The sequence below is a fragment of the Helobdella robusta genome, assembly GCF_000326865.2.
Source record: "Helobdella robusta unplaced genomic scaffold HELROscaffold_24, whole genome shotgun sequence".
Classification (NCBI taxonomy): Eukaryota; Metazoa; Annelida; class Clitellata; order Rhynchobdellida; family Glossiphoniidae; genus Helobdella; species Helobdella robusta.
The window spans coordinates 2,469,875-2,492,018 of NW_008704261.1; the positions used below are offsets into that span (position 1 = coordinate 2,469,875).

Below are 22,144 nucleotides of genomic sequence, written 5' to 3' on the forward strand. Positions count from 1 at the left end.
TATTATAATATAATATTATTATTACTAATATTAATAACAATAATTAACTAAAAGTAATGTTAATAACAACATCAATAATGAATTGCTAATTAATATTATTGTTGTTGTTATCATATTAATAATTGAGCAACATTATGAGTTGAACAATTTTCTATCAAATAATTTTTATTTATTTTTTTCTCTTTCACACGCACACACGCACTGGAGAGAGAAACTTAAGTGCATTTTTGTTATATTTTTTACTTAATTACGTTTTTTCACTTACAAATAAATATATCAATAAAGTAAATAAACGAATATAAATGTCTAAACAGATGATATATATGTGTGTGTGTGTGTGTGTGTCGTATGTGTTCCTCTATTTTTGTAAATGTTTGTGAATGCATGAAAGTATGTAAGTGCATGTTTGTACGTGGTGTTGTATATGCCTGTATTTATGCATGCGTGTGTGTGATTAAGTATATATATATATATTTCTGGGTGTGATGCTTTTTATTCGTTTGTTCGGTCATTCATTTATTCATTTATTTGTACATTCATTCGTTCTTAGTTCGTTTATTTGTCTAATGTAAATTTTCGTGTGCATGTATATTTTTTCATTTTCTTTAAATGAGTGAATGGGCTTTTTAAAGCACCTAATCCTGTAAATGTGTTAAAATGATGAAGATTGAATCGTTGCTGGTAGTGGTATCGTGTGCGGTGTGTTTCTGGTTTGAGTGATTTAATTGATCTATGTTGGACCGTTAGAATATTAAAATGACGGCATTTAAGTTAAATAAGTTTATGTATCAATAATTTATCTTTTATTTTGCCTAATATTTAATATTGGCCTATATTTTCGTTTACTTCTTTGTGATAATATCATTTTCAAACAAATTTTGTAACTTTTTAGTAATTTTAGTATTGTATTTTTCTCTCCAACGTGTTAATATAATTCTCGTAAAATTCATTATGCTAAATTTAGATGCGATCTTCCCCTTGGTTTGACTGGGAGTGTTATATTGCACTAACAGATTGTTGAAAAAAAGAAAGGAAATTTAGAAAGAGTTTGTTGCCTGAACATTGTAACGAATGGGTTAATACTTTGAAGTATAAAACCAAATTGTTAAAAAAAACGAAACTGTTATTGGAAAAAATTGGTTACTGATAATAAAAAAAGTCCTAAAAACTTATGGAACGTTGTGAACAGAGTATTATGCAATAAATATTTAAGTTCAGATCATAAAACAGCCGATTGTATTTCTAATCAGTTTCTAAGTTTTTTTCAAGATAAAATCGATAAACGTTAAACAAGCCACGGGCGTAGTTTATCGACCAGTGGTTGAGAAATACAAATTGAATAAAAATGTTTTGTTGTCATTTTTTCCACTTGTGACAGAAATGGAACTTAAAAAAATTATTTTTGATTTGCCATCAAAGACGTGCTCATTAGACGTCATTCCCATATACGTTTTCAAAAAGTATCTACATTTAGTTATCTAATAGGCTTTGTTAATATGGGTTTGACTACTGGTGTATTTCCTGCTCGTTGTAAGCGTGCATTTGTCCTTCCAGTCTTGAAAAAAAACGGACGCAGATGGGAATAAATTAAAAAACTACCGGCCAATTTCAAACCTGTGCTCCATTTCTAAAATCATTGAACGCGTTGTTACCAGAAGTGTATTAAATCATTTGATCAAGCATAGTTTGACTCCTCTCTATCAGTCTGAACCATTCATTCTACTATTATATGTTTTGTCAAAATTGTATGCTGTTATTGATTATCAAAACGTTTCCTTGTTGACATTTTGGATATGTCTGCGGGATTTGACTGCGTTGTTCACAACATTATGTTGGAATTTGGACTTTCAGGTTCAGTAATTGCATGGTTCAAATTTTATAGAAGCGATCTATCAAGTACAAAGTTGGTTTCCTCTAATATACCACAGGGTCCTGTACTTGGACCTATTTTGTTTTTATTATATGCTGTCGATATTTTCATCTTTTCATCGAGTCATTTGGTTTTGAGTATCATGCTTTTGAAGATGACATTTAGATAATATTTAGTAGTAAACCTGAGACATTTCATCACGAAATTAAAAAGCTGACTGAAGGTTTAAATTAAGTTTGTGCATAGATGTCATGTTATTATCTCAAGTTGAACCAGTGCAAATCTCAGTTTTTTTCTATTGGTGCCTGGCAATAGTTATCAAAAGTAAATGTCAATTCAGCTGTGGTACAAAAGGAAAGGGAAAGTCTGTCAAAAGGCAACAAACTTGGGATGTATTTTTGACACCAAATTAACGAGGAATGAGCATATAAAATCGACTGTATAAGTTTGTTCATTTCAACTTAAAAGATTGTATCGAGTCAAAAAATTATTAAACAGATCTACAATGCAGTCTTTAATGCACGCATATCTTGTTTTATAGTTTACCGGACAGATCTATTGCGATGCTTCAATCAGTGTAGAACAGAGCTGCTAAAATTGTTGCACACGGTGCTAAATTTGACCACGTTACACCAATTTTGAAAGACTTACATTGGCTTGCCGTCGACAAAAGAATGATTTGCAAGATCAGCATGGTAATTTACGTGGTTTTGAATGGGCCAGAATATTTGGCATTCAAGTTTCAGAAAAAATGGACGATACGTACTGGCACCATTTTGAGATCTGATAGAGACAATTTGATTGCTGTGCATAATTTTTGTTTGCAGATGGGGGCAGGAAATTTTGCGGTCTTTGGAACGTTATTTTGCAGTTTATTTTATCCATTTTATTTTTTTTTTTTTTTTTAGTTAATTATTGGACTGCGTCTTTGAAAAATTAGCACCATTAATTTTAATTGGCGCTTTATAAATGTTAATATATTTATATTTGGTGACGAGGTTTTTTTTGGATGCAACTATCGTTAGAAATAGTCGCCCATTTTGCATTAATTATTTTTTTTTTAACAAAACTTCAACACGTCTAAATTGGCTGAATTCATATTTATTTAAAAACTGACTTGAAGACATAGTTAAGTTAAGACTGACAACGCTGTTTTGGTATATCCATCTTCAGAGCCTTTGAGAATACAATTAAAATATCAAAATGCTTATTAATTCAAATAATATTAAAAATGAAATAAATAGAAGATTTAGCGATATAATCTTCAATAGTTCGAAGTCAAAATATAAAATCAAGACGTTAAACGTCAATAAAGTCTTGTTTTTGTTACGTTTCTCGATGTTTCTAACCAAATTCTTGTTGTCATTATTTATTTTATTAAAATTAGAATTATATACAGTTTTCCAATTCATTCTCGAGTGTATAGGACCTATTTCGATTGTCAATCATTTTCAGCACTTGTTGCGATTTGTGTAGAAAATTTGTATAACCAATTCCTGTGATTAGCGTTTATTGTTGTCAGTGACCTTGCTAATTTTACTGACATTACTAATTGATATGATTTATTGGTTTGGGCTAATTACTTTGGTGTTATGTTTTATTGTGTTAATTACCTCGGCGTTATGTTCTATTGTTCTAATTTTATTAGTATCATTTACTTGCTCTTTGATAACACTTTGATTGATGTCATTTTCTTCTGTGCCTTCATCGATAACTGCATTTCTGACGGTCTTAATCTAATATCTAATCTTTAATCAACATCGACAGGAACACGAACTTAAAATTAAGAAAGAGCCATTTTGAACTCAAGAAACTTGACAATGATTTATTTACGATGTATTGCTAGAAAAATCAAAAAATTAAACAGAAGTTAACTAACGCGGAACATGCGCTGATTTTCATCAATAATTGCATTTCTGTTTTTTAACAAAAAATCCAACTCCCCCACCCAATTTATTTTTACGTTGGAGATCTATGAAATCATAATTATCTAAATCAATTAATTTAGACAAATCAGCAGTTAGACAAGTTTTGTGATAGCAAGAACAGAAAATAAATAATTCAAATTAGACAAAAGTAACTGGAAATCGCTTATTTTGTTGAATATGCTTCTTGTGTTTACGTGCAAAATAGAAAAACAGTTTTTGATAGTTCTATTGTCTTCATTAAATAAAAAGGAAAAATCAGGAACAGAAAAATACTCACTGCTGTGAAATAAATTACTCGAATTCAAAATAAAGTCAACGGAACTTGTATTATTTCTAGCCATCTTTGTTGTTGTTGTTTTCGATAGTGTTACTTGGTTTGACGTTGAATATCCAGTCGCGTATAATCGCATGTTCGGGCCATAAGTCTTCTTCGAACATTTTTGATACTTCATTGTTTGCTACGCAGATGCGAAATGCTGTACTAGATTTGTTATCATCGCCTTCAACATTTGAACCTCGTTTTGCTATTGGAAAGATGGATATAAATTTTATTCCAGCTTTATTTAAGTGTTCTGTTATAGTGTCTGTTTTGGTGATGTTGAGGTTTCCCAAATATATGAAAGATTTTTTAACTGGTGGTGCAACAGCTTTGAAGCCAAGTTCAGCTTTTGATTTTCCTGTATTTTGATTTTCCTGTATTTTTCCTGATCAATTCTCTTTTAGGTGTTGAAGCGGTGTTAAGATTAATCAATTTGCGACGTGAAATTTTAAGTTGAAACGGTTTATTTTCATTATCACTTTCGTCAGTTTGTATATTTGTAGAACAAGGAGCTTTGTTGAAATCTAAAAGTTTCCCGCCAGACCAAGCATTGTTTATAGTTTTCGTGTTAGTTTGTGCAGCGTAATTCGTAGATGATTGTGCAGCATTAATTTTAACAATATTTTCCTTGGTGTTGAATGTATTCAGCGTATACAAACATTGTTTATTTAAAACAATATTTTCATTAACTAAATTTTCAATTCTGTCAATTTTATTATTTAAATTCGGGGAAATGTTTGAAAATGTTTCATTGGGAATTCGCTCAATGTTCAGAATGGTGAATACTGGTAACAAACGTCCCAAATTGTCAATATTTATAATTGAAAATAATTCAAAAAAACACTTAACTTATCCAGTTTAGTATTTCTTCGTGTTGCAAATTCAATTTTTTCCTTTTTCAAACTTTATAATTCTCCCTGTAGAATTTTGAAGCCATTCTGAAGTTCAGAGGAGGTATAAAAATCAGCCACAATATTTCTAAACTTGTCGTTTTTCAACTTTTCAACATTTTTAGTTAAATACCATAATAATTCGCTAATTACAATTTTGCGTGCGTCCGACATACCGGAAACAAAACTATAATATATATATATATATATGTGTGTATGTATATTATATATATGTATATATAATATTTCAAAAAATTTGTGAGTTGTTACGATTATTTATTTACAATCGATAACATCAATAACCGAAGTGACATCATCGTCCTAAATTTAAATACTTTCACTACCGACAGTGGTGGCAGTAGTAACAATAACAACGTGAGCAACAACGACGACGTAATAATATCGATAGCACCATCATCAAAAATGAGCATCAACATACAGCAACACTACAACGACATATGCTTCAACTCTCTCACAAGTCTCCACAAACTGCCGAAGAACGTTGGCGACGACAACAGCGACGAAGACGACGACGAGGAAGACGACGACGACAACAACAACAGCCTCAACAACGACAACGATGATAACGTACCACAGCAGCAACAACAACAACAATCTCAACTACCACAGCAGCAGCCAAAATCCAAGCAGCAAACACGTGAACGAGAACATCTGTTGAGTCACGAACGACAACAAGAAGATCGGCGGAAGCTGCAGAACATGCAGGAGCTGCTGGACGTACAGCGCAAGTTTCAACAATTTCAACAAGACCTGCAGCAGAGGAAGTTGCTGAAAGCTCAAAATTCTCAACAGCTCTCTCCTACTGATGAGGAGGTTATTGTTTCTGTTATTACTGATGACGTTGCCGATTGCCGATGTTGTTGTTTAGTTGTTGATGCTGTTGCTGATGTTATTGTTAATTTATTATTATTGCTGTTGTCGTTGTTGCTGGTTTTGTTGATGTTGTAGTTGTTGATTTGCTGGTGATGCTGAGATTGGCATTGATGAAGTTGTTGTTAAAGTTGTTTTTATTCATTCATCGGTTTAGTTGCTAATGTAAAGGTTTTGTTGGTTTGGTTGTTGTTGATATTGTGGAGGTTGATGTTGTTGTTTCTGTTGCATTTGTAGTTTTTGAATTGATTTTGGTCATGGTGCTGTTGTTGTTGATGGTTGTTGTTGATGTTGATGTGGTGGTTATTGTTAATTGTAGATGTTTGTCGCTATTGGTTGTTGTTGTCATCATCATGATCATCGTGATTATTATTTGTAACGGGTTCGCGCTTGTACTTTGGTTTAGAAACCAACCCACGCGACCATACGGCGCTCTCCCTTAGGTAAGCGCTCGTGCTTTGTGCTAGTAACTAGCCCACGTGACCATGTAATGGAACAATTTCCATTACAATTATTATTATTATTATTATTCTTAGAATTTATGTTTTTGTAACTATAATTGTTTTTCAGATTATGATAATTATTTACAAATATCCTTATAATAATTATTTTCGATTGTTACCCACAGATAAACTTGTTGATGGAGAGAGCTGGGTTCATTGAAGAAAGAGGTTTTATATCATTATCGTCATCACCATCATCATCACCACCGTCATTTTGTCATCGTGTCATCATCATCACCATCATTATCTTCATCATCATCACCATCATTATCTTCATCATCATCACCATCATTATCTTCATCATCATCACCATCATTATCTTCATCATCATCACCATCATTATCTTCATCATCATCACCATCATTATCTTCATCATCATCACCATCATTATCTTCATCATCATCACAATCTTAATCATCATGTCAGTCATCGTACATAAGGAATTTTATAAACATTTTGATGTTATTCTTCTTAATGATCGTGTTATCATCGTTTGTCAGCATCTTCATTATCTTCTTCACATTAACCTTTAGTTCATTCAATCCTATCATCTTCATCTACTTTATCATCATCATTTCTATCGTATAGTTTAATTATCTCCATTGTCTTCTTTTTTCACCACCATCTTCACAATCTCTATCGTCTTCTCTTTGTGATTATTATTATTATCATCATCATTATCATTATCATCATAATTATCATCACCACCACCGCTATCATCATCATCATCAGGTTGGAGCAGAATTTTTGGCGGGAAATGGTGGTTCATAGAGCCTTCGGTGGCAAGCTTTACGTTCATGTGCTGCCTCCTGGCCATGATCAATGGCGCGTTGACGGCTGGCTACGTCAGCAGGTCAGTAGTTATGGGAACTTTTTTATTTGAAAAAAATCGACATTAACAACCGAAAATGAAAAGAAAATCAACCCGGAAAATGTTATTGATTTAATTTACGTCATTATGAAGATTCGTAAAAAGGTTTATTTAGTCACAAATTGTTCCTATTAAAATAAATGTCAAACGATTGAATTATTTGCGTTCCTCATAAATTTATTGAGTGTATCATCTGGAACAGGTGGCAGCTTAAGGCATTTTGTCAGTTCTCTAACATCGCAGACGAAGCCAACGGGGATATTTCCCAGGAAAAGATTTTGAAATTAAAGTCTTCATATTTTTGAAGTAGTTTGACTTTTAAACCTTTGTATTCGTTAATTTTGTGTTGTTTGGTTTTTAAAAGATTAGTCTCGTGGCGGGTTGTGAGTTCTAGTACGTACACGTTTCTATTTTCCGTTATGCAATTGTCCGGGCGATGTGAGGGTTCGAAAATATCTGAGATTAGTTTAACTCCAGTTGTCATAGCATCTGCAAACAGATTTTGATTAGGCCTTTTAATAGATGGATAATAGAAGATCCATTCTATCGGTATTCCTTTCAATAAATACCGACAATGGCGATGTTGCAGAATAATAAAATTATTATAAAGTTGATCAGACCAAACGTTATCGGCTAGCGATAAATTAAACAATTAAAAAACCTAGCGGCGAAATTTAAAAAGTGTTGAATATTATTTTCAAGTGTTTCAAATGGCCAAGCAAGTTTTTACGAAGGTTATTAAGGTTATTAGAATATTTGATTGGTTTATTAGAGCTGGAATTACAGGCCTATTGAGGTTTACCTTATGGTATGCCATAATTCAGAACAGTATGTTCGCGCATCGTGTATTGAAAAAGGATCCTGAAATCGCCAATATTTTCTTAGTTCGGTTCAGAAGTGATTGTCGTTGTAGTTGAAAGTATTCGCTGGCTTCATCGGTCCGAATTTTGAGTGGTTTAATGCTCGCAAGTATAGATTCAATTGTTCCTAGTGTTGACTGTGGAGGTAGGGTTATGATTTTGAGATTTGACGTGGAAATATTTATTGTTCCGGAGATTCTGTTGGTTCGTCAACGTTTCCACCTAGTTGGATTTGTTTCTGCATTCTACATGAACGTTGGTGCATAATTAATACTTTTCTGCCCTTTCTGCGACAACATGAACATAGTACTAAATTATATTCTAAACTTTTTGAACAGTTATCCACCGATGTTTACCATGTGAAGGTTGGATTTTTAATTTGAAGGTAGAACTGTAACATCTGAATGAGCAGTGTGCACCCACGGGAGTGTCTGTCAACGTTTGCAAATGTTTTTACCGCTATCTAAACAGTCACTCGAGTGTGCAGTACAAATCGAGTTAATTAAAATATTTAAAATAAAATATTTGATGTTTTTAAGAAAAAGATTAAAAATGACGCCATAATCACCGTAATTTTGCGGAACAGCGGGATTAATTTTAAAACTAATTTAAATGAAACAATCTACGTTGTGTTATTATAAACAAGAAAGGGTGAGCGAACGGCTAGCTCTCCTGTTTTTGTTCATAATAATAGAAATAATAATAAAATAATTATAAATATAATTATAAATATAATTGTTATTATTATTACGTAACTGTGACGACGAAGAAGATGTTGTTACCTTCTGGCGATGATAGAATGGTGCTCTAAATCAGCTGGTTGTATATGTATGGGAGTAAACTTCCTTGATGATAACGATGGTGATGACACACAAACACACACAAGCTCAGTCATGCGAGCGAACTCACACATACACACACACTCACACAGACACACTGACTCACACAGACACACACACACACACACCAGCACAAATAAGCACACACATCAACACGCTTGCACTGCCGGGACCGAAGCAGTTTGTTATGATGGCGCATACAGTTGCTTCTTTTAATTGTTATTTATGACTGATTATTATTATTTTTCTTTCTTTCATTCAATCGTTCATTCGTTTGTAACATCGTTCGTTCGTTCATACGTTTGTTCCATCGTTCGTTCGTTCATACGTTTGTTCCATCGTTCGTTCATTCATACGTTTGCTCCATCGTTCGTTTGTTCATACGTTTGTTCCATCGTTCGTTCGTTCATTCGTTTGTAACATCGTTCATTCGTTCACTCTTGTTTATTTGATCATTTTATTTATTTTTTCAATCGATCACCATTTCGTTTTTATATCTTTTGTTTCGATAATCATTTATTATCTTTTGTTGATCCATTTGTTCATCAATTTGTGCATTCGTTCGCTAATTCCTTAATTTTTCAAATTGCTCGTTCTTTCGTTCATTTATTTGATCATTCATTGTTTCATTCATTCATTCTTTCTTTCATTCATTCGTTGTTTCATTTAATTATTTATTCAATCCTTCCATTCATTCAATCGTTTATTAATTTTTTTTATCACGTGGTTAATTTTTATTTTGATATTTTTTGTAAGGTTGTTTGTCATGTCTTTCATTTTTTAAACCATTCATTCATTCATTCATTCATTCATTCATTCATTCATTCATTCATTCATTCATTCATTCATTCATTCATTCATTCATCCATTCATTTATCCATTCATTTATTCATTCATTCATTCATTAATTAATTTTCTCATTCATTCGTTCATTCATCCATTCATTCATTCATTCATCCATTCATTTTTATTATTTTTTGATTACTCAAATTCGTTCATTCATTCTTTCATCCATTTGTTTGTTTGTTTGTTTGTTTGTTTGTTCGTTCATTCATTGATTAATTGATTAATTAATTTATTAATTAATTAATTAGTTAATTAATTTATTTATTTATTAATTCATTAATTCATTCATTTATTTATTTATTCATTCATTCATTTATTCAATCATTCATTTTTATTAATTTTTTAATACTCAAATTCGTTCATTCATTCTTTCATCCATTTGTTTGTTTGTTTGTTCGTTCATTCATTCATTTATTCATTCATTCACTTGTGTTTTTTTCTGGGATCCGTGCTGCTTCTCTTCATTCTCTCAGTGATTCATTTTTTCGTTCTATCCATCATTCATTTACTCAATCGCGTGTTTGTTTATTTGTTCAATTATGCATCCAATATGCCAATACTACATACTTTCTCTTCCCCTCTCTTTCTCTTTCTCTCTCTCACTTACTCTCTCTCTCTCTCTCTATCCATCAATCTGCATTTTTTACATAATTTTAGTTTCAGTTCATTCATTCCTTCATTCGTTCATCATTCGTTCATTCATCACTTGTTTGTGATTGTTGTATTGATTTGGTTTTTCATTCATTTGTTTGTTCATTCCTTCATCCATCCATCCATCATTCTTTCATTCATTCATTTATTTATCTATCCAACCATCCGTTTATAATTTTATTTAATTCATTTGTTATGCATTCAGTAATACATTCATCTTTTCATATAATGTGCTTATCCATCCATCCATCCATCAATCCATCCATCCATTATTTCGTTAATCCCATGATCCATCCATCTATCTATCATTTCATTCACTCACCAATTCATTTCCTCATTCAACCCTTCACTAATTTAAATCGTAAACATGATCGCTTACGTTCTTATTGTATTGTGTTGCACTTGTGGGTGATAATAAAATTTAATCGGCACTATTTTGTCTTCATCTCAAACTTACTGCTGCTGCTGCTGCTGCTGCTACTACTACTACTACTGCTACTTGATATTTTGGTGAAATTAGTTGAAATAGTAATAACATCAACAACAGTAATAATAATTACGACAATAATAACAAGAATAAACTTATTAGATGCTAAGATGTTTTTGTTATCTGGTTACCATTCATCACCACCACCATCATCACCATCATCATCATCTTCTATTTCACCATCATCATCTTCATCATCTCTTGAAAGATTTTTTTGCCTTCCACAAAATTTGTATTTTTGTTATTATTATTGATGTTATTACTGTTGTTGTTGTTATTATTATTATTATTGTTGTTGTTGTTGTTATTGTTGGTGTTTTTATTGTTGTTGTTGTTGTTGAGGATGTTGTTTTGCTAGTTTCGCTCTTATTTTTCTTTTGAAAAATCAAAAAAACTTACACTTTTCATCTTCTTAATAATCGCTTTATACATTCATCATCATCATTATCATTATTATTATTAGTTACAATCACAACCTCATTGCATCAGGTCATGATCACATCTTAACATCATCATGCTAAGTAACAACATCACACCGTTCCAACATCATCACAACATCACAACATCACATCAACAGTGTCATCACAACGATCGAGAAACGCTTCGACATAGGCAGCTTCTACAGCGGCCTCATAGCCGGTAGTGTCGAAATCGGAGGCGCATCAGCCGCCGTTTTTGTCAGCTATTTTGGAAGCGCCCGTCACATCCCAGGTTGGATCGGCCTCGGCGCGCTACTCACTGGTTTCGGCGCGCTGGTGTTCACCGCGCCACACGCTATCGCCTCAGCTTACACTGTGAAGGAGGGTCTCAATAATAGTAATGCTTTCGCTGATGATATCTGTAGGTCAGTCGGTTGGCCGGTTTGATGGCAGTAGTTGGTCGGTTGGCTGGCTGGTTGGTTTGTTTGTTGGTAGTTTTGTGGACTGATTGATTGGGCCACCACAACCACCACCTTGCGCACCACCACCACGCACAACAACCACACCACCAACAAATGAATACATAAGATATACAAATATTCACAAATATATAGCTAACAATTGCTATATGCATAACACAACAACCACACCACTACCACCTCAACAGAATCAACACCAACTCCCTAACGAATAGCAGCCACAACTACTACAACAACCACCACCTGCAACTACAACATCACAACCCTTCCCACCCATTTGACACCCGCTACGCCCCCTCAATCTCCGTTGGGGCCTACTACCCTAAACCGGACGACTTTCCAGATGGACCTCCCTGCTCCGACAAGAGTGCGGATAACTACCGCTACGTTTTAATCTTAATCGTGGCCCAGCTGATGATCGGCATTGGTGGCTCGCCCCTCTACACCCTGGGCACCACTTACATCGACAACCACGTCTCCACGAGGAAAGCGCCCACTTATATTGGTGAGGACCAATTGAATAATTTATTTATTCATTTATTTGTATTATCTTTAATTTTTAATTTATTATTAATTTATTTATTATTAATTAATTTATTATTTAGTTATTATAACTTTTTTTTTTTAAATTGTGTCCATAATTAAATTTGTATTAGTCATCGACTTTTTATCTATCTATTGATTTTGAGTATTTATTATTATTATTATTATTATTATTATTATTATTAAGTTATTGACGTGGCTTGTGTGGCTCTTAACGTCTCAATTTTTTTTATGGTTAATGTTTTTTTTTCATATTTTTTTCGTTTAAGAGTACGTAAAATTTAAACTTAATTTAATTTTTTAGAGGTTGAATTTTGGTATTTTATTATAGTGAAGTTTTTATTTCCAGATTTAATTAAATTATGTGCATGTATATATGGATGTATTTGTTTGTTTGTGTGTGTATGTGTGCACGTGTGTGCGGCGTGTTTGTATGTGTCGTTCTATTTTTGTAATGTGCGTGTGTGGATGTGTGTAGGTGCATGTTTGTAATGGGTTGCTAGCTGTTGTACATGTTTGTGTTTAGATGCGTAAGTGCTGGTTTTTGAGTGTTAGAATTTGAATGAATTTAAATAGTTGTTGTTACCATGGTATGTGGCTTTATCCTTATTCCAACATCATCACGTCTTAACAAGCATCGTTTGTGAAGCTAGGCTGTAACCATTCTTGTTTTTATTGTCATTATCTTCATAATCTTACCGGCATATCATATCCACCATAAATTAAATCATCTTCATCATCACCACCATCATCATCTTCACCATCTTCACCATCATCATCTTCACCATCTTCACCATCATCATCTTCACCATCTTCACCATCGTCACCATCACCATCTTCACCATCATCTTCTTCACCATCATCATCTTCACCATCTTCACCATCATCACCATCATTATCGTCACCATCCTCACCATCTTCATCATCACCACCAGAGTGTCGTGGTCGGAATTTTTTGAGAGTTTCTCATCCGTCTTTCATCCGTACTTTTCCACCCGACTTGGGAAAGTGTTGAGAATTCGAATTATTTAATTTCCTATTATACAAATATTCTTCAAGATCGTGTTTTCAAGAAGATAAGTATGCGTGGCGATAAGCAATCCTCTTTAACATTAAAAATAAATGCTAGTTATGTCAATAAGATACATTATTTACTTTCGGGCATGTTTTAAAACATGTTTAAAGTTGTTTTACTAAGAAAAACAATTACATTGACTCATTTTAAGTGTTTTTCATTTAGTTGCGGTTTTTAAGCAGAGTTATGATGCAAAAGTTGAAAAATTTTTCTTAGAATTGGAATCCTGGGTCGGAATTTTTGAAGAGTCGGAGTGGGATATTTTCCGTCCAATCAGACTTCCTGATCGCCGCAATCACTTTATTCATATTCATCATAATTATAATCAATTCCGTTCTCATCATTATACACATCACCATCTTCATCATCATCTTCATCACCATCTTCATCATCATCTTCATCATCATCTTCATATTCATCATCATCATCATACTCATACTCATCATCATCATCATCATACTTACCTCAACGTCATCATCATCACTACCACGACAGCTTTCATATATGCCTGTGGTGTGTTCGGTCCGATTCTTGGGTATGGTTTGGGGGCGCTGATGCTGCTCTACTACGTTGATCTTTTGAGGTGAGTGTGAGGGATGGTGGTGATGGTGGTTACGTTGGTGTTGTTGCTGCTGCTGCTGCTGATGATGATGATGATCGTGGGGGTGGTGGGTGAAAAAAAGATGATGATGAGCTTTATAAATTTTGAAACATCAATGGTTTGCCGTAATTAAATGTCACCGAAATTGTTATCGTTCGGTCAAATGAAGCATAATTTTCATCTTCATAATAATTGTATCATCGTTACCATTATCATTACTATTGTTATTATTACAGTCGTCACCATCATCACCATCATCATCGTCACCATCAATCATCATCACCAGATATGACACAACGACCCTAAACCTAACTCCGAGTAATTCGAAGTGGGTGGGGGCTTGGTGGGGAGGGTTCATGTTGATTGGGGCGCTTCTCTTACTTGTGTCCGTTCCTTTCTATACCTTTCCGAAGGTTTGTTGGCTGGTTGGTTGCCAATCAATCAATCCATCCATCCGTCAATCACTCAATCAACCGTTCAGGCATTCAATCACTCACCACCCAGCAAACCAACCAACAGATCTTAGTGAAAGAAATCCGCCAGCTAGCTAGAGAAGACAGACAGAAGTTTTTCTCCTTGTGTGACGTGTTTACTGCTTCCAGGGAACATCACCAGCAACAACAACAACAACAGCAACAACAACACAGTAATACAAAACTGCTTGAAGGCGATGTTAATAATAAAAATAATAATAACAGTAACAACAATAATAATAACAATGACGATAATGCTAATAGCAGTAATAACAACAACAACAATAATAATAATAATAAGGCAGGCGGAAATGGTGTTGGTGCTGAAAGTGGAAAAGTTAATTATGGTAAAAAATTGAAAGGTAATAAATATATAGTAATAATTTTATCGTTTTGTGAATTCTTAATTGTTAATTTGTTTTTTTTTCTCTTATTAGTTCTTTATTTTTTTTTGTTCTTAATTTTGCAGCTCTGTCGAAGGCAGAACTGCTTACCTGTCTATCATCTTACTTTCAAACTTTCGTTTCACAAAAGCTGTAGCATCCAGACGTCCACACCAGACGACGCACATTTCTTATGCACGCACAAGCACCGCATCATACGCGCGTGTCTTTTAGTTTCTGACAGACAGCATTCGAAACAGGTCATTGCATAATAACGCCAGACATGGCCCTTTTACCGACTGAGCCAAACTCGCCAACCAATCATTACGCAGATATTCCATCTGCCCTGTACAAAATTATCTGCAACCCAATCTACATGGTCACCTGTCTGGGGATCTGTTGCGAAGTGTCCGTCGTCAGTGGCTTCGTATTCTTTCTGCCCAAGTATCTGGAGAAGGAGTTTGGGTCGTCCAAGACTAGTGCTAGTTTATTGACTGGTTGGTTGATTTATTGGTTGGTTACATGACTGGTTAACTGAATGATTGATTGATTGGGCCAATTGATTAGCTAATTGATTGATTCATTTGTTCTCGTTTTTCATTCGTTCGTTTGTTCGTTTATTCGTTCGTTCATTCATTCATTCATTCATTCATTTGTTTATTTATTCATTTTTTTCATACAATTTTTCATTTATTCATTTTATCACACATTTGTTCAACCATTTTTTCATTTGTTCATCGTTTAACATTGCATTATCAATAATTTGTGTGGGCTTGTTGTTTGACTTAGTTTTTCATTAATTAATCAATTAATTAATTTATTTATTCAGTAGCTCGTTAATCTATTTTTCATTTGCTTGCCTATCCATCCATTTATTTATTCATTCATTTATTTATTTATTCATTCATTTATTTGTCATTTAATTATTATCACCATCTTCCTTCATCACCCACTCGATGATGGTGACAGGTGGCGTGGCAGTCCCAGGGGCAGTTATTGGCATCCTCATGGGAGGGCACTGTCTAAGACACTGTCAACTAACATCTAGAGGTAGGCAGGGTAGCCAAGTTGTTTGTTCATTCATTTATTTATTCATTCATTTATTCCTTCCTTCGTTCATTCAATTAATCATTCATTCATTCATTCATTCACAGTTTTATTCAACTTGATTTAATCCTAGAAAGCATTCATTCATTTATTTTCTCATTCATTCACTCTTCCATTTACTCTTCCATTAATTAATTAACTCATTCATTTATTCATTTACGCGTTCATTCATTTATTCATTCATTCACACATTCATTTATTCATTTATTACATACATACATTTGCTCATTGAAGGTGCCACACAGCTGGTTCTTGCTCTGAACAGCATCGCACTGGCTGGGTTTGGATTGTTCTTCGTGCTCGGATGTAGCAATCTCAAAATTGCTGGGATCACCGTCTCATACGATAACTACAGGTTGGTGGTGACGAAGTGAGTGTTATGTAAATAGGTGAGGATGTTGTTAATTCTATTCGCTCATTTTTGATTAGTTGGTTTCCAGTTTGTTGAAAATTTCCATTCCCCTTTCTGCTTTAAGGCATTCTTTTCGAATGGCATTTATATCTTCGTTACACCAATGAACCAATGTGTCCTTGTTTTCCTAATGCTTACGCGACATACTCGCATCGCAAGCTTACACCATTTGGCTAACAAACTTTGCTTTCCATTCAACATTATTTGTCCGTTTCTGCATCCATCCAAGACTGAAGCCGGTGGTAACTCCTCCTCAAATCAGTGCACAGGCCGAATGTCAGCAGCAGATTCAATGTCTGCGTCGGCCCCGGTATCTATAGTCAAAAAATACATAAGTCAAGGTATAAGAGTCGGTTGAATTAGTAGTGAAAGAGTGTCGTGTTTAAAAATTATAGATAATCTTGACGAGACAAACCCGAATTCTTCAAATTTGCCCTCCAAAAATTTATTGTGACTCCCACCTTTGTACCAAGTTGAATGTAGATTTGTGGAGGTTTAAGTTTAGACCATGACGGGTGCCACTTAAAAATATGTTCCAGATCAACAATCAAAGATTTCAGCGAACCTCCCAGGGACACATCATCAAAGTAATCTATTACCAATTTAGATATTTTGATTTTAGCAAAGGATCGATTAATAGAGAAAAAAGAAGAAGCCCAAATGGTCACTCTGTTGAACTTCCTCGTAAAGGAAAACAGTCCTGTCGCTAAATAAAGAATGATGTTATGATCACATTCAGTCCAGCATAAGATGTAAACTATAATTTAGTTTTAAGAAGCTCCCGTCTTGGCCCGTATTTCTGACAAAACTGCGTAATGCCTTCCTTCGCAGATTTTATAGTTGGTCCAGTTTTTCCAGTGCCGAGGAATGAACCCGTCTAGGCCGCCCAAAAATTTTAGGGAAGCATCTCAGACCACGAATAGCTGCTGTGAGGTAACATTCACACTGATTTCTTCTTATGGCGGGTTAGGTTCTCTATTCGGAGTTTTTCGATGTTTTATCTTCAAGGCAGCTAAGCAAAAGATTCAGCGGACTTTGCTTTGCTGCCACCGTATCTGTCGACAAATTGATCCTCATAGCGCTGCGAAAAGTTGCCTTGTTCAGTTTCATTTTAACGCAGGCACATAATCTTGATTCAGTGGAAACCTTTTTAAGAACTTTGTATGTACGTATGTGTGTGGGTGTATGTATGTGTGGTGTGTGTGATATTTAAATTCACTTGTGACTATGAGTTGATACGATATTTATATTCAGTTTTTTTGGTGTCCTTGTTATTACGATTGTTAAAATTGTTGATAATATATTTTATGTTATTATTATTATTATTATTATTATTGTTATTGCTGGTTATTATTATTGTTGTTGTTTTGTTGCCCCATAACAGCCACTACAATGACCTCAACAACTACATCCCGCTGAGCAGCAATCCATTCTTCACGAACAACAACAACGTCCACAACAACATTCACAATAACACTAACAACAACAATAATAATTATTACAACAAATTTAATTTAACTTCCATGTGTAATAAAAATTGTAATTGCGATGATAATTCTATGGAGTTTGTGTGCGGCGATAATGGAGTCATCTATTTCAGTCCCTGCTATGCCGGCTGTGTTACCGCTGCTGTTGGGAATGGCGGGAAAGAGCAGGTGGTGGTAGTTGTTGTTGTAGTGGTGGTTGTGGTTGTTGTTGTGGTGGTTGTGGCTGTTGTTGTGGTGGTTATGGTTGTTGTTGTGGTGGTTGTTGTGGTTATGGGGGGGGGGGTTTGTTATAGTGGTTGTAGTTGTTAGGGTGGAGCTGTTTGGTGTTCTTGGTTTGTTTGTTGGTGCTGTTGACGTTTTTTTTATGATGTGGTGTGTAATGGTGTGTGGCGGTGTTGTGTTGCGTGGTGGTGTTGTGTCACCGTGTTGTTTCTCGGCATTCTGATTTTTTTGTGAAATTTTTTTATGCTTTTTTATTTGTTTTTTCTTTTTTGCTATTTTTTTGCTTGGTGCGTGGATGTTTTTTCATTGTTATCACAATCATCACAACATCACATTCATCATCATCGTCATCATCATCGTCTTCATCATTTCTTTCGCCATCGTCACCATCATCATCACCATCATCATCGTCACCTTCGTTTTAAGTACGTCATCGTCAATTAGATTACACTCATCATCAGAACTATTCAGATTGCTCGTGCGTAATCTTACCGTCATCATTATCATCGTCACCCCAATCACCGACAACCGGAAGTGTACATCTGACGTCACTAGCGGAAGCTGGGATGGGCGAATGTGTAGGAAAATGCGAAACTCTCGTTCCGTTTATGGTTATGTTGTTTTTTATGACCTTCGTCGTCACTGGGACGCAAATGCCGCTCGTCATGGTTACTATTAGGTGAGTGGAGGGATGGTGATGGTTATGATGATGATGTTGGTAATGATGGTGGTGATGATTAGGATGATGATGATGATGACGATGATGATAGTGCTGGTCATGATGATGATTTTATTATTTATTTTATTAATTTATTTTTATTTATTTATTTATTTGTTTCCAAAATTCAGACCAGAAGTCTATTATAGGCTTGTATGGTCAGACAAAAAATGATTATTTATTATTATTAACGTTGTACTTATTATGATGATAACGATTTTTTGTTATTATTATTATTATTATTATTATTATTATTATTAGATCCGTCTGTGAACAAGAAAAGGCCTTAGCATTGGGTGTGCAATACGTTATGTTGAGACTACTTGGTTAGTTGCGTATTGGTATTATTAGTAAAGTTTTATTTTTATTATCAGTAGTAGTAGTAGTAGTAGTAGTAATATTAGTAGCAGCAGTAGACATTAAAATGCTTCGATGGATGCAACGAATTAGTCTGAAGGACCACATCAAATCTACCGAAATCCTGCGTCGTGCTGGTTTAGATGATATAAAGGACGAATGCCGGCAACACCGTCTGCGGTGGTTTGGTCATGTCAAACGAAGTGGAAACAGTGCCATAACTTCTCTTGCAGATGTTGAAGTACCTGGCACACGTCCCAAAAGCCGTCCAAAGAAGTCCTGGTTGCAAACAATTGAGCAAGACATGAAAGCTCTAAATTTAAATGAAATGGATACAACTGATCGTTAATTTGGCGCAAAAAGTTGATGGCAAAGAAAACCACGTCCTACCTCGGGAAACCGGGTCTTTGGACGCAAAACGAAGATTGATGATTGATAGTAGTAGCGGCAGTAGTAATAGTGGCAATTATTAAAAGTGCGCAGTAATAATATTATTTCATAAATTGTTGTTATCACTTATAAATAATAATCATCGACAATAATTTTTCATCAGTAATTCATTTTCGTAATAAGTTCATTCTAAATTTTAATAACCTTCCTTCCTGATTTTTGTGTGTGTATGTCTGTCTGTGTGTGAGTGTATTTGTATATATTTGTGCGTGCATGTGTGCGTGTGTATGTGTGCATGTATAGATATTTGTGTATGCAACATTCCCAAACAGGGAATCAACGAACAAATATCACTTAATGATTAATTCCTCACCACACAAACTCACAAATACACACACATATGCACACACACACTTAAACAAACTCTCTCACTCACACTCTCACACACACACACAAACAAACACAAACAAACACACACACGCACAGCATATATACCAGCCCCTCTTATATACGGCTCTCAAATCGATCAGACGTGCGTTCACTGGGCGCGTGTTTGTGAGGTGGAGGGCAACTGCTTGGTGTACGACCTCGTGCACCTGAGATATCGATTTGTTGGTTGGTTGGTTTGTTGGTTGGTTGGTTGGATGGTTGGTTGGTTGGATGGTTGGTTGGTTGGATGGTTGGTTGGATGGATGGTTGGTTGGTTGGTTGGTTGGTTGGTTGGATGGTTTTTTCGCTGATTGATTTGATTTGCTGGTTGTTTGATTTATTGACTGACTGATTGCGTACTTGATTTTGGGTTTATTGGTTGAATGGTTGGTTGGTTTGTGTTTGGCGGACTGATTGTTAGTTGGTTAAATTGTTTATTGATTAATCAATTAATCAATCAACCAACCATTCAATCCATCTTACAAACACAGGCATGTGCTTCATGTATAAATTCTTCGCCGCAATGTTTTACCTTACCGACTGGATAGTGATGAGAATCAAGAATGAAAAATCGTTAAAAGTAAACTTACTTTGAATCATTAAAACTAAACTCAAATATGAATCATTAAAGGTAAACTTGAATATAAATTTTTTAAAGTATGCTTAAATTTAATTCTACAATTATCACCATCATTGTCATCATCATCGTCATCGTTGTGACGTCATCCTCATTGTAATAATTGGTGCACTTTTATTATTCAGCCCAAAATAAAATAAAAACAACGACAATGTAAAAGAAATATGCCGAGAGAGAAAAGAGATAAAGAAAATGGAAATAAAAATAAGAACATGTAATTGAATAAAATGATGAATAAATTAATCTACGAAGTTTCGTTGTCGTTGGATTTTTAATAGTTACGACGTTTGATCCATGATTCTGCGTAATATTAGAGAGACCTTACGTTCAATCCAACCAATTTGAAAGGGAGCGACAAACTTTCTGACACACAACTGCCATGTTTTAACCACTTCTATCACCAAAAGATTGAGATAATTATAAATCCAGGTTAACGAGATGTCGTTAGTTTGAAGCCCAAATGCGAGCTGTGATGGAATGTATTTTTTCAAGGTTTGAAGTTTCCACTGTGCCGACGTGTCTAGTTCACTAATTACTGATAACATATTTTTTGGTTTAATGGTCAGCAACTTTTTGGCATCAGTGTTGGTACCTTCAAAATCTTAGATTTGCCCAAATATACGAAATATCCGCCAAGTTCGATTTGGAGAATTGATTTGTCGCCGATGATCAACTTCGGTAGGAACTGTTCGTTGACACCTATTTTTTCTCATGCCGAAAGTTGTGCATTTGTCGAGCCGCAGCCTGGTTTATGTCGACTAATTGCTGAGCGCTTTCGGTGCTGTTGGCGGTAATACATAGCCACATGGTTGATACTCGGATTTTCAAGTATCTTCATTAAGACTTAAAACACCGGTTGAAGAGCAATGGCGAAACGTGATCGCCCTAGAAAACGCCTCGTCTGACTGAAATGGAAAGAGCCAGTTGTTTGCATCCTGAAACTGAAATTGTGTAGTCGGCATATATGAATTTTATTAACTTGCTGATCAGGAGTGGGGTGATGGTCTAAGATAGTTAAGATCAGGTCTTGGCTAACTTCACAAAAAGCGTTGCTTAGATCGAGAAGTGTGACGATTATTGTTTGTTGATGCCTCATGGCGTCGTTAAACATATGCGACAAGAACTGAGTATGTTCGGTCAGGCCATCTAGCTTTGGGAAAAAATTTTTCTGGATGTTTTTGTTGATTAAGTTTTTTGTTTTTAAAAAAATTATAAATCCTATGGTTGGTGCATGGCGAAATCATTCTATAAAGCGTAGGTTGTGGAGTTATGGGTCTGAAGTTGGACGGATTGTTTGCATCGCATTTTTTTTTATAAATAAGCAATATGAATCATTTTCTCCAGCCTGCTGGGCTTTTGAAAAATAACCATTGCGTAAATTATTTGTGGAGAATGATGCGTAATAATGGACATTTTTTTGAATGGGATTACTGAGATTTGGTTCAGAGGGCAAGGAG

The 22,144-nt window shown here is 34.7% G+C and overlaps 3 protein-coding genes across 3 annotated transcripts; 2 read left to right on the forward strand and 1 right to left on the reverse strand.

Moving 5' to 3' along the window:
* Nucleotides 1–4,131: 4,131 nt before the first annotated feature.
* On the reverse strand, nt 4,132–5,054 carry HELRODRAFT_172824 (hypothetical protein; the record flags this gene model as incomplete). The annotated part of the gene is made up of 2 exons (XM_009019453.1): nt 4,132–4,491; nt 5,022–5,054. 2 exons carry the CDS (start codon nt 5,052–5,054, stop codon nt 4,132–4,134), a joined length of 393 nt encoding a protein of 130 aa, XP_009017701.1.
* A 376-nt stretch (nt 5,055–5,430) lies between these two features.
* On the forward strand, nt 5,431–7,848 carry HELRODRAFT_191775 (hypothetical protein; the record flags this gene model as incomplete). Its single annotated transcript, XM_009019454.1, has 4 exons — nt 5,431–5,841; nt 6,527–6,569; nt 7,134–7,254; nt 7,475–7,848. The coding sequence occupies 4 exons, from the start codon at nt 5,431–5,433 to the stop codon at nt 7,575–7,577; spliced, it is 678 nt and encodes a 225-aa protein (XP_009017702.1). The 3' UTR covers nt 7,578–7,848.
* A 134-nt stretch (nt 7,849–7,982) lies between these two features.
* HELRODRAFT_172826 (hypothetical protein) lies at nt 7,983–20,598 on the forward strand (the record flags this gene model as incomplete). The annotated part of the gene is made up of 16 exons (XM_009019455.1): nt 7,983–8,100; nt 9,103–9,151; nt 11,533–11,710; nt 11,989–12,358; nt 13,967–14,054; nt 14,359–14,485; nt 14,592–14,882; nt 15,015–15,188; nt 15,261–15,372; nt 15,898–15,978; nt 16,270–16,390; nt 17,832–18,102; nt 18,618–18,835; nt 19,136–19,200; nt 20,108–20,211; nt 20,542–20,598. 16 exons carry the CDS (start codon nt 7,983–7,985, stop codon nt 20,596–20,598), a joined length of 2,424 nt encoding a protein of 807 aa, XP_009017703.1.
* Between the last annotated feature and the right edge of the window lie 1,546 nt (nt 20,599–22,144).